The 12016-nt window shown below is 47.0% G+C and overlaps 1 protein-coding gene across 1 annotated transcript in view; it reads right to left on the minus strand.

The window, feature by feature from the left end:
• The window catches only part of CD81 (CD81 molecule), a 99731-nt gene extending 88334 nt beyond the window's left edge, over positions 1-11397 (minus strand). Inside the window, exon 1 of the mRNA XM_068261221.1 lies at positions 11236-11397. Within this exon, the coding sequence (XP_068117322.1) occupies positions 11236-11301 (66 nt within the window). The 5' untranslated portion in view covers positions 11302-11397. The remainder of the gene's footprint in view (positions 1-11235) is intronic.
• Positions 11398-12016: the final 619 nt, after the last annotated feature.

Below are 12016 nucleotides of genomic sequence, written 5' to 3' on the forward strand. Positions count from 1 at the left end.
CTGGCTCTCGGCTGTCTCAAACGCTAGAGCACAAGCCAGCCGCCTGATTCACGTTGTCTCATGTCCTCTCCGATGCTGTGCATACTAAAAAGTATGTGCAGCATCGGGGAGAGGACATGAGACAACGTGAATCAGGCGGCTGGCTTGTGCTCTAGCGTTTGAGACAGCCGAGAGCCAGTGACGCTGAATTTTGACACCGCCTGAGGAGCTGGTTGAGCGGGGGGAGAGGGAGGGGGGATTGAGGCCGGACCCCAGCTACTGCACTTGTGGGCATTCCCCTACTCCACACTGCTCGCAGCCTGGGGAGAACACCGAGGTGTTTTTTTTTTAAATCGTTCTTGTTTTTTTTATTCCCTGCAATAGCTAGCTCCCAAATAGCCCCCGACAACCCGTCCGCCCGCAACTTCATTCATATGGCTAGATTGCACGGCCTGTCAGCCTGTTACATATGCATACTTATAGGCTTGACAGTGTCCGTGCACGCAGACAGCCTCAATGCACGCCTCTGTGTCGGCTGCCTCCCTCGCGCGCCGCCTCCTCTGCTGTTCTGCGTGTCAGTCTTCAGCCTCACGCGCTGGTCCCGCCTCTACTGCTCGGCCAATTAATGCACGAGCTCGCCGGGAAGCGCGAGATCTCGTGCACGGAACTGTGTAGCTTCAGGAGCAGCGCTGGGTTTTTTTTTGTTTGTTTTTTTTTTTTTTTTTTTCCTTGCGAGAGTGCCCAACGCCGGTGATAACTGGAACGCAGCCAGCCGGGCGGTAATTGAATTTACCCGGGCGGCCCGCCCACTTGTTTGATCCTGGGGAGAACACTGACCAGGAAGAACTGTTTGGCTGAGATTTTGGTGAAACCCCTCCCACAGTGTGATGTCAAGGCCACAACAGTTTCCATGACAGACTGGGAACATTGTTGCATTGTTGGGGGACAACGGCTGTTACGTTGCCAACTGCCAAGCTCCTGTCTGGGAACATTGTTTCATTGTGGCAGATGACTGCAGTATCTCCCTCTGTGTATATGTCTATATCAGCCTACCACACTGTTAGTGGTCGTGTTAACAGATAAGGAGAGTTTACACTGTCCGTTTTTTTCTTTGTCTGCCAGAAGTAAAGATGATGACCTGCAGGGTAATGGTGGACCAAAACAACATGAACGATTCATCAGTGGTCTAATGCTAGGTACACACCATACAATTTTGTGTTAGATAGAACAGTGGTCCCCAACCTTTTTTGCCTCAAGGACCGTTTCCACATCAGGCAGTTTTGCCAAGGACCGAGGTGTGTGTATGTGTGTGTGTGTGTGTGTGTGTGTGTGTGGGGGGGGGGGGGGGGTGGTGGTGGGTTTTTTTTCTACGGATAGTGACAGACCTAAAGAAGTCCTGGCAGCGCCGGCCCCTGACCACCAACCTAATCACTCTCAGCAGTTTAGATTTTTTGTTTGTTTTGCTGACTAGCGCAGTGCTGCTGCATAACCCACCATAGTTTACTATTGGAGTATGAAGCAGTGTATTCCATTCAGCACAAGATGCAGATGGTGTGACAGGTAGTGAAAGTGAGGGGGATACTGCCTGGGCTTCCTCATCTACTGGTGCAGAACCAGTCCCCTCCAGCATTTCCTGCCCTCATCTTCCTCCCCTCATTCAGTTATACCCTTTTCTCCTCCCCTCACTCTAACTTAAGTTGGCCACTAACGGTCCAATTTCTAGTGAAAAATCGTTCGAGCAATCAGAAATTCTGATCGGACGAAAAATCGTTCACTACACCATCAACTAACCAATCATTGCTTCCTATCTATCACGCCCACCAAGAAAATCCAAATTTTCGTTCGACGAAAATTCATTCGGGCAACATTTTATTCACTCGTTCATAATCGATTGTGTCCACCAATGGAGATTATTTACAACCAATCCAATCAGAATTTCTGCTCGCTCGAACGATTTTTCGCTAGAAATTGGACCGTTAGTGGCCAGCTTAAACCTTCCTCCTCACTCTCACTAAGCCTTCCATTCTTCCTACACTAACTTCTAGCATCAGCTGCTTACCTCACGTCCCTGCAGAGAGATGCAACACACCAGAGCATCTCAGCCATCCTCACTGCTGCCACCCGCTGTCTGTACAGACAAAAAGCATGCTGCTTTAAAAGCGGTATTGTCACCATAAAAATAAAATTTCAACAGCAACTGGTCTGAGTGTATTAAGTGATAAAGATGCTAATCCTGCATTCAAAACTTGCAAAACTTTTTCTACTGTTATGGTTTGTAGTTCACATACTTTAGGAGCACTGGCTGTAGTGCCAAACAGTTGAATGCTTGGAGTTCTTTTTATCTATAATATATTCCTCCTCTTCCATTTATTTCCCTATCTAGCTGCTTATCAGAAACACCCTCTGATTACTTGTGTTTACAAGCAAGGCTGAGGTGACTCAGTGATTGGATATGTAAATAAAAAATAGACAGTGCAGTTGTTAGTATACACCTCAGTGGGAGTGTCTGAAGACTCTGGGAGGAGGGCAGCTAATGAATACACAATGAGCAAGAGAAGGGAGGGGGGGAAACAAGCGTCAGGGAGGATATGATGTCAGCATTACCTTGGCAAGATGGCCACTGCCTAGAACAGGATTTTCTGCTTTTCCAAAAAAAAATTCACACGAATCATTACGTGGATAGCTCTGCTTCTCATCAGCATGTTGTTTAGTGCAGTGACGCTAAACGGAGTGTCTCACTCTGTGCATTCAGAAGGACGCGCCTGGCTCAGAACAGCTGGGCCGCGGCCCGGGGGTTGGGGGTTAATCGAAAATAAGATCGGACATGTCGGAAATTATGTACCGAACCATCTATCTGATAGATGGTTCGATAGATAATTTCCGACATGTCCGATCTTATTTTCGATTGATTTCTCATAGAAGTGAATGGAAATAGATAAGATAAAAGAATCAAATCGCAAATCGATCGGAAAACCAAATCGGAAATCAATAGCACAAAAAAACCGACAGAAAAAATGCATCGTGCGTACCCAGCATAAGATTGGTTATGAAATTAGAAAAAAATCAACTGATGATGTTCAACTAAACGGACACCAGGAGATGAGAGCGGCACACAGGAAGGAGCGTGCCAACTGGAGAGGTGAGTAAGAGCGCTTCACTGCACTAATACTCTGCATGGGGCCTGGGGAGAGCAGCATTAGCAGGGAGAGCACCTGGGGAGCAGCAGTAATTGATTTTTAACAGTGTGTGGCAGTGACAGACCCCTCTCTGATCAGATGCCAGTCAGAGAAGGATCTATCTGTTGGGCACATTGGGAGAAAGTCTGCCAGTATATGGTATGCTTAAATCTAGAAAAGAGCAATGGCTGGATTTGGAAAACCAGAATTCCCGCCAAATACAGCTCTGAGCGCCTTCTACAAACAAGTTACAGTGCTTCATTAGATATTCAAAATGCATTTGAAATCTTTTAAAATGCAAAAATAACCATCTTTGTACACAAGCCCCTGAGGGTGCGTACACATGCACAATTACTGTCCTCTGCAGCATTCAGGACACGTGCTGCACAATTGCAACGCAAGGGTGGATGGAGGGATGACAGCGCCGCACAGAGGCAGTGCGGTAAGGAGAAGAAGGAGACCAATGGCTGTGGCCTGTTCTCAGCCGAGAAGACTCAGCACTCCAGGTCCCTCAGCAACATATTGGGTGAGGATTGGGTATACACACTAGGTTCACCACAGATGGGCCACCTGGGCCAAGAACTATCCATGTGTACAAAAAATTCCCCAGATTTTCATTGCCACAAGATGATCGTTTATGTTCATTTCCCACAGAAATCTAGCAATGGGACTAGTGTCCCGTCTCCGGAGGCGTCAAGCTCTTGGAAAAAAGATACTCCTGCATTTTGCCCGAGGAAGCGGGTTGTCTCATGAAACACATATGGAGCTTTTTAAATGAAAGTAAAACTTTTTTGTTTTATCATAGATCTATTGCGCTTGAATTACCTTTTAAAGTGGAACTGGACTCAGAAACCCTCTGGGCACTAAAAGATACACAACAGCATAATAACCTTCAAACAAAAACATTTCTTTGTTACAGCCGATACAAATCCTAAAATAAATCTGCACAGTTTCTACTTCCTGATTCATGGAAGCAGACATATTGTTTACAGCCTGTACTTTCAAATGGGGCTTATCTGCTTATCTGCCATAGGCAGTTATGTGTCACCGGGGAGGATCAAATTACAATTTAAGATTTTTAGATACAAATTAGACAGCCTAAACTCTCTGAATACAGAGTGCATTTCTCTCTGTTTTCCTTCTGTCCTGTGCAAGAGTTCGGGTCCACTTTGATCTGTTTTTAGTGTATTTTAACCTCTGTTGGCCCCTCTGTTTTTATCGTTATTTGCCTTCATTATAAAGTAACTTTGTATGCTACCTGTGTCCTATGCAATCAGGTAAATAAGTCCCCTGGAGCTTCCCTGCCCTTCAACTTCCTTGTACTAACTGAGCTGCCATATTGACTGTAACTTTTTTTTTGTGTGTGTGTTTAGGATGTATTTTATGGGAGTGCAAGAAAAATTGCATAACAAAGCGCAGTACAATGCAGGTTTTTTTTGAGATTTACCCATGCATAATGCCCCGCTCTCATTTCCACAATATTGCAAAATACATAACGAAGACCACATGAAAAAATCATGGCACAATGTACGGAAAATTGTGTTTAAAAATAGATGCTTATCCTGATCAGATCATAGTGTGTTTATGATCATGGTTTGCAGTGAAAAAGGCCCTTTAGCCGGTTTCAGACCGCAGATTGGCGCCAAAAACAGGCCTTCGGGGATTACCGCGTTAGTACACAGTAATCCCTATCTGGCAGCCGGCCAAGCAGGCAGTGATGCTGACTTCATGTGGCTTAAGCGATCACGTGCGGGAAAGTGTATAACTAAAAATATGATTCCGCGCATGCGCAACACGTAAAACTTGCAGTGGGTTTTCACACACATGCGCGGTCATAGACTTACATGACTTCCGGTACACTGACGTCACCCGCAGAGCCGCATGGTAAAGTAGACTTGTCCTAGCATCGGGTGTGCGGCAAAAACACCACTTCCGTCCCACCGTGCCGTACCGCATCGGTATGAAAAAGTCCCCATAGACTTCCACTGCCCTGTGGTGGGGTGCGTTGAAATTACCTCACCGGCCCATTGTCAAAGCACCCTAAGGATTGGATCACACTAAGATGTGTTTGTGTAGTGGATGGTAGCTGCACATATACATTGCTATTATCACATGTCTAACCTCCATACAGCGTCTGTAAAAATCAAGCAGATTGGGACTTTGCCTTCCATTGCAAAAGACAGACAAATTGGAACATGACTGAATAGACCGCTTAACATAGGACCCATCATCTTGCTCCATTTTTTTTTTTAAACGGACCGGACTTGTGGTGTGAAGCTAGCATGAAATCTGCATTCCCCAAAACTGCTTAGCAAAGTTCACTTTGTTTTCAGTTTTCAACATCAAAATGATTTAGTGCCATAACCAGTGAAAACCCTTATCAGATCAAGCAGACAAACATGGTTTTGTATTAGTTTGAGAAATACAACACCAATAATAGTGGTTGATTTGATTATGATCAGACTTCCACTGAATCTTAGCCAAGACAGATACTGCAGAGTTGTGAATCAGTTGATATTAATGAATATTTCTGTGAGCTTTTCACAAAATGTTGGCAGGCATGTGCAGGGGGGATGCTCTGGGTGCCCAGGCACCCCCTCCCCCTTTTTAAATCTTCAAAAAAGGCCCCTCTGGCCACACAAAATAGGTTCCTCCATGACCACGATAAGCCCCACCCACCCACAGGAAGCCCCGCCCGGGACACTTTAAAATGAAGTGTGGCTATTCCATCAGCTGCACCCACAATGACCTCTACCTCCCCCAAGACCCACAGTGACCTCCCTTAAGCACCCACAGTGACCTCCCTTTCCTCCAGCACCCATACTGACCTCTACGTTTCACGGAACCCACAGTTACTTCTCCCCGCACCCACATTGACCTACCCTTCCCCCAGCACCCACACTGACCTCTAACTCCCCCAGCAACCACACTGACCTCTACCTCCACTAGCAGCAACTATGCCATTCATAGCAGCACCCACAATGACCTCCCACCTCCCCTGCACCCACAGCAATCCCACCAATATCCAGCACCCACAGCAATCCCACCAATATCCAGCACCCACATTACATTTAGCCAGTAACCCTCGCTATAGCAAGCACCCAGTACTTGTACCAAGCACCCACATGATATCCAGTCTAGCTACATACACACACACACACACACACACACACACACACACACACACACACACACTTCACCCTATAGCTGGCACCTAGTACTTACATTGACATGGCACAGTACTTGCACCCAGCCCCGACATGGCACCCACTACTAACACCTGCACACAGCCTCCACATGGCACCCACTATCTGCACTCACATAACCAACACACCTGCACTCAGAATCCACATGAAACACAATGCCCACCCATAGCTAGCACTCAGTGCAGGCATGGCACCAAGTATTTGCACCTATGTGATACCCGGTGCCTGCACCCAGCACCTACATATTTCATCTGCAATTGTTCCAGCTGCACCAAGCCTGTACTTGGTGCACAGCACCCACACCAAGCACTCACATGACATCAAGTACATGCACCCAGAACTCACAAGGGAATGAGTACCTGCAATCAACACCCACATGATGCGTGATACCCACCCATACAGCCAGAATCCACATGACACCCTCTGCCAGCACTCAGAACCCACATGGCAACCAGCATCTGCATTTAGCACCCACATAACAAATACCCCACTAGCCAACACCTATCACCCATATGACACCATGTACTCACTCCAAGTACCCAATTTGCACTCAGTATTTGCACCTAGGACCCACATGACACACTATACCCCCCATAATCAACCCCCACATGGCACAGTACTCAGATAGCACCACGTTACTAAGCCATTATATGCACCTAGTACCCGTCCATGGACAGCACCCAAATAGCACCCACCCTTGGACCGAACCCATAAGAGACACAGTACTCTCCCATGGCAAACATCCAGACCCCACACGGCACTCCCTTCTCACTCATGTCCTACCCACTGCACCTACAAGCGCCCAGTACGCACTCTTGTACTGTACCCAGCACTCGAATGGTTCCCTGTACCAATTAACACTCACATGGCAGTGGCACCCACTATTGGTTATCAACATCTGCTACTCATTCAGCATCCAATACTGCTTAGCACCCAATATAAACTGGACCTTGGTACCCACTGCAGCTTGACACAGACTGTACTTTGGCACCTCAGCACCCAATAAACTAAATAAACGAATTCTGCATTGTGGAGAGGATGTATTACATATGCAATTTAGCACGATTGATTGATTAGGGCCCCTTTTTCAAATTAGAGCACCACCCTCATGAGGATCCTCTGCACGGCCCTGCATGTTGGTAATTTTCTAATACAGTAAGGGCTCGTTCCCACTATCGCGAATCTGCATGCGTCCAACGCATGCAGATCCGCACATGTAATGCAAGTGGATGGGCCTGTTTCCACTGTAGCGTTGTTGAGGTGCGTTTTTTTCAGCGGTAAAAAAACGCACAAAAGAGCCAACGATTTCGCCTGCGTTGGGAATCCGTGCGAATCGCCGCTAATGTATTTAATAGTAAAAACGCATGCGTTTGTTACATGCGTTTTACCCGCGATTTCGCGTGCGATTTCGCACCTTTTTCAATTTTATTTAGCCCTGGCAGTGTCATGGTTAATTTCGCATGGCACCCTGCCATGCGAAATCGCATGCGAAATCGCGGGTAAAAACGCATGCGGAAACGCATCCGCATGCGTTTTTACAAGCGTCGGAATGCGGCCGAAATCGCGTCGCTACAGTGGGAACGAGCCCTCAACAGATAATACTAAACTGTAATAAGGTTTCCAGATATAGACCTTCAAAACCATGGCTGTACTGCATCAGAGGACATGGGCAGAGTGTAGCTGGCATTAGGGATGCCAACTATTTATTTAGCTAATCAAAAAAAAATCACAGAAACCTTTGTATTCATTTGACTCGTCACTACACATTGACAACAGTCCAAATGAATAATTTGTTTAATTAATACCATAATAAGTAAGAAATGGCTGATGGTATAATATGTGGCTAAGTTGCAAGTAGCTGCTTCCATTTGTCATGTAAAATGCTTCAAAAAAAAAAAAAAAAAAAAAAAACAAGTCTGCGCTATATAAATGTATAACAGTAATAATGTAAGTTTTGCATGTAATCATACTTAAACAGAATGACATTACAGTACTGTATATCAGGCTAGGGGACAAATACAACTCCAATAAACAGGTCATTTTCCTAGAGGTGTTGGCCATTCTGGTGTAGGGTTCATCTTTATTTTTTGAATGGGAAAGCTAATTACTAGTTTAGTGCCAATAAGAATGGTTCTAGTTAGGCATTGATTAAAGGGAACCTTAAAGAGACTCTGTAACATCAAAAAGATCCCCTGGGGGGTACTCACTTCGGGTGGGGGAAGCCTCCGGATCCTAATGAGGCTTCCCACGCCGTCCTCTGTCCCACGGGGGTCTTGCTGCAGCCCTCCGAACAGCCGGCGACAGACCCGACTGTCAGTTCAATATTTACCTTTGCTGGCTCCAGCGGGGGCGCTGTGGCTGCTCTCGGCTCCGAACTACACGGAAATACCCGATCTCAGTCGGGTTCGCTCTACTGCGCAGGCGCCGGAAACTTGCGCCTGCGCAGTAGAGCAGACCCGACGGCGATCGGGTATTTCCGCCTACTTTGGAGCCGACAGCCGTCAGAGCACCTGCACAGGAGCCAGGAAGGTAAATATTGACGTCATCATTCTCGGAGGGCTGCAGCGAGACCCCTGAGGGACGGAGGACGGCATGGGAAGCCTCATTAGGATCCGGAGGCTTCCCCCAACCCAGGTGAGTACCCCCCAGGGGATCTTTTGACGTTACAGATCCTCTTTAACTGAGTAGGATATGGATGTTTCCTTTTAATTAATACCAGTTGCCTGGCAGCCCTGCTGATTCCTTTGGCTGCGGTAGTGGCTGAATCACAGACCTGAAACAAGCATGCAGCTAATGCAGTCTGACTTCAGTCAGAGCACCTGATCTGCATGCTTGTTGAAGGGCTGTGGTTGATAGTATTAGAGGCACAGGATCACCAGGAGAGTCAGGCAACTGGTATTATTTTAAAAGAAAAAATCCATATCCTTCTCAGTTTAGTTTCCTTTTAAGAATTATGGTTAAGCATCAGTTATGATGGCTAAGGCTAAACGTTCATATGGAGGGTTGGGGACAGGCACTGGTAACAGCGGTTACTATTGGGCGTCCATAAGGAAGGTCAGGTGATGATGAGGACGGTTAGGCATTGTCAAGTAGACTGGCAGTAAGACATAGATAAGGAAGGGTCATTTAATCAGCAAGCTAAGGAAGTACTGGCCCCAGTGTGAGTTTTGCACTCTCTACATGACAACTGATAATGAGCACCAAAACCTACCAAGGATAGCAGCAGTGCAGAGAGGTGTAAGCAGGGAGGGTATTATTCTGTATTCAAAGCACATGAAGAGGTGATCATTACCAGCACAGGACCAATAAAGAACTAATACAATGGTTGAAGGAGGGTTCCTCTGGTCCAGGAGCCCTTTGCATCCCCTAATTATATGTCACCATCAACAAGAACTAGGTAGTCAAGGTTAGGTGCTGAAAAAAAGGTTTAGATAAAGCAAATACACAGAGGGTTAGGTGATGCTTAAAGGGATACTGTAGGGGGGTCGGGGGAAAATGAGTTGAAGTTACCCGGGGCTTCTAGTGGTCCCCCGCAGACATCCTGTGCCCGCGCAGCCACTCACCGATGCTCCGGCCCCGCCTCCAGTTCACTTCTGGAATTTCTGACTTTAAAGTCAGAAAACCACTGCGCCTGCATTGCCGTGTCCTCGCTCCCGCTGATGTCACCAGGAGTGTATTGCACAAGTCCAGTATGGTCTTTGGTCTGCACAGTATGCTCCTGGTGCCATCAGCGGGAGCGAGGACACGGCAATGCAAGCGCAGTGGTTTTCTGACTTTAAAGTCAGAAATTCCAGAAGTGAACTGGAGGCGGGGCCGGAGCATCGGTGAGTGGCTGCGCGGGCACAGGATGTCTACGGGGGACCATTAGAAGCCCCGGGTAACTTCAACTCATTTTCCCCCGACCCCCCTACAGTATCCCTTTAAGGGTTAGGACCTTTTTCATAACCTAACCCAGTGATAGGCAAACAAGTTTACCCACCACTGACCTAACCCTTGTGAACCTTTAATCCCCATCATTTTCATCACCTAACCGTTAGGTGGTGAAAATGATGGGGATTAAAGGTTCACAAGGGTTAGGTCAGTGATAGGTAAACGTGTTTGCCTATCACTGGGTTAGGTTATGAAAAAGATGAGGTTAGATGCCCATGGGGAAGAGTGACAATAAGGAAGATTACATGTAAGCTTAATAGCCAAAAATAACCAACAGCAATAGAACTAAGAATACTGAAACCACATCAGAAGTACACTACATATTGCTTTGTAGCTTCTACTAAACGCACATGTAACAGCGCACCGTCCGTAACATTTAATAACAAATATGCAAGTGTTTCATACTAATTACATTTTTTTCCACATATTGTACATATAGCCCAACAGGTTTTCTTTTTGAGCTGTGCACACATTTCTGTACCTAAACACATCTCCGCTAAAATCAGTGTAGTGTCTTTGTTGGTGACACCACTTGTTACTTGGCCAGCTTAGTGGCACACAGAGAAGGAGGAGGAGGGGGTGCTGGGGAGGGACCAGCCTTGATCCCCTGCACCACGTGGGGATGGGAACCCCCGCAGAGGGCTGTTGTTTGCTTCTGCAAGGCGGGCTTCCCTTCCATAATGCATACATTGTATAATATAGGCTATGGAAACAAGCCACTGTCTCAGCAGCATCCAGCCAAGCCCTGCCGCTCATCCCTTCTCAACACAAACCACGAATGGAATGCTGGAATACAGAAGCATATGTGCTGGGCTTCACGTTGGTGCCTATAGGAGATCTAACCAAGAAGCCCACTCTAGCAGCTCCCCATCCTCAGCCCACTGATCCCAGCGCAGCGATCACTGCCTGCTAATCACTGACGCCCATCAGACGCTGCCACTCACCCAGAAGATGAAATTGAAGACGAACAGCATGTATTTAATGCATTTGGTGCATCCTTCTACCCCCATGGCGACAGCTCAGGTTCCGTTATTCAGACAGCAAAGCGGATGAAAGCCAAGTGACTAGAGAAGGAGGAGGGAGCAGAAAGAGCCCCCCTCCCTGCGAGGTGTGTCTGTGCCATGCCGATCCCCCTGCCGCCCTGTCCTCATAGGCAACACCAGGGGGAGGGCCCTGCTACTGTCTGTGTGCTGTACAATAATACAGTATGTGCTGTGATATACTATGTAGAGGGGTGGTAATGTGTGATGTACAATAATATGTGCTGTACAAGGGGACAGCTCTGGATTACAGCTAGAAGAGCTGCGTGCTGTTGTGTTTCGCTGCATTATTCTGGAATGTCTACATAGCTCCCAACTGAACTGACCTTTTTTTGGAAACCAAATCCCACTGTCCCTATTTCTTCCTCGAGTGTCCCTGTTTCATGACTAATGTACTGATCTATGTAAATGTATATTTCAATTGAAAAATACGTTTGACTCTTTATTGCTATACAGACAGTTCCAGTGGCATAACTACAATTCACAGGGCCCCCAATGTTCACACCTCTTCCCTTGCCTCCCCTTGGTGCGCTTGGGGCCCATCTCCCAAGGGTCATAAAGTGCGGCCATCATGATCTTCGAAACCATAACAAGTGTAGCCACAAAACGGGTACACGTTAGTACGCTGCCGTTGAGTTAGGCGCTGGGAGAGCAGGAATGACGGCACTCCCTGCTGCCACTAAAC

This window comes from Hyperolius riggenbachi, chromosome 11 (assembly GCF_040937935.1).
Source record: "Hyperolius riggenbachi isolate aHypRig1 chromosome 11, aHypRig1.pri, whole genome shotgun sequence".
NCBI classification, from domain to species: domain Eukaryota; kingdom Metazoa; phylum Chordata; class Amphibia; order Anura; family Hyperoliidae; genus Hyperolius; species Hyperolius riggenbachi.